Source organism: Myotis brandtii, unplaced genomic scaffold (assembly GCF_000412655.1).
Source record: "Myotis brandtii unplaced genomic scaffold, ASM41265v1 scaffold479, whole genome shotgun sequence".
Taxonomy (NCBI): domain Eukaryota; kingdom Metazoa; phylum Chordata; class Mammalia; order Chiroptera; family Vespertilionidae; genus Myotis; species Myotis brandtii.
Window position 1 is genome coordinate 234,202 of NW_005368305.1, and position 1,204 is coordinate 235,405.

Sequence of the window (1,204 nt, forward strand, 5' to 3'; positions counted from 1 at the left end):
TATTGAGCTGCATGGATTCAAATAAAATGGACCCTTCCCTGCCTGTACTTCTGCTGTCACAATCAACTGAAAGACTCGATCCTTGTGCCTTTTTAAGCAAGTAAACTCGATTGAACATAACATTAAGGAAATAAGCAGGCAAGCAGAAGCATTAAAGTCCTACAGTTCTGGTTCTTATCCTAAAACAAACAGGACACAGGAAATGGACATAGTTGCACGTGCTCCTGCTAGGCTTCCGGGAACCTCATAGGGCTCTGTTCCTCTGACATACCCTGGCAGCATTACATAGGGCGAGAGAGTTTGAATAGCTTCAAATTCTAATGTGAAATAGCATCCTTTGCTTGAGCACTATGTAAGATCACAAATTCAGTCCTCATATATAAACAATTGATCCTTGTAATTGTTCAAATAAAAACCTAACTGTCATTTAAATCCGATCTTGACTTACCATCCACTTGAGATTTCTTCAGGAAAATTGTGCACGCCTCTGGATGGTCAGAAGGGATTAAACCTAAAGCCCAAATAGAAAAATGCATCATTTAAAAATAGCTACACACCAATTTATACCACTTATAACGGTGTTGGGAAGAATTTTTAAGTAATGGTAACAAGCCAAGTTTAGTCAAGGCGATGTAAGAAATGAACCTCTGTGATCCACCTCCAGTATGGTCGGCTTTTGATGGGATTTACTGAATTTCCCAAGACAAACAGAAAGTAGGGAGGAGGGAAGAGGAACAAAGAACTGTGCACCTGGGCCAGCATCATGATGGAAACCCCTGAGGCATCTGCTTCAGCTAAACAGGGGAGGTGCAGGAAGCTAGAAAGGCTTCAGCCCAATATTGTAAAAGGCCCAATGGGAGACAGCAAGACCTAGGTGACCTATGAGGAAACAGGTGACCCCATAGTACTCAGCCAATGAGGATCTGGAGGAGGGATTAAATAAATAGCCTATGCTCCCCATATCAGGTGTGCCTACGACAAAGGACACCAACTCTGGAGGCCAAATTATTAAATGTCTCATTTTCGCCATACTTCTGTCTCCGGGTCCGTCATTTGAATTCGGACAGATGAGCCATTTCTCACAGCAACAATATAAAAATTCTACTGGGAAAATTTAAAATTGTAGAATCTTTCTATGCATGTGGAATAAATACAAGCTATGCCTAAGACTTTTTTTTAACTTGCACCTAAGTAGTCTATGAAT

At 41.1% G+C, this 1,204-nt stretch overlaps 1 protein-coding gene across 1 annotated transcript in view; it reads right to left on the reverse strand.

Annotated features, from left to right (window-relative positions):
* The window catches only part of LOC102239626 (cyclin-Y-like protein 1), a 40,111-nt gene that overhangs the window by 30,623 nt on the left and 8,284 nt on the right, over positions 1–1,204 (reverse strand). Inside the window, exon 2 of the mRNA XM_014547532.1 lies at positions 449–511. Within this exon, the coding sequence (XP_014403018.1) occupies positions 449–511 (63 nt within the window). The remainder of the gene's footprint in view (positions 1–448; positions 512–1,204) is intronic.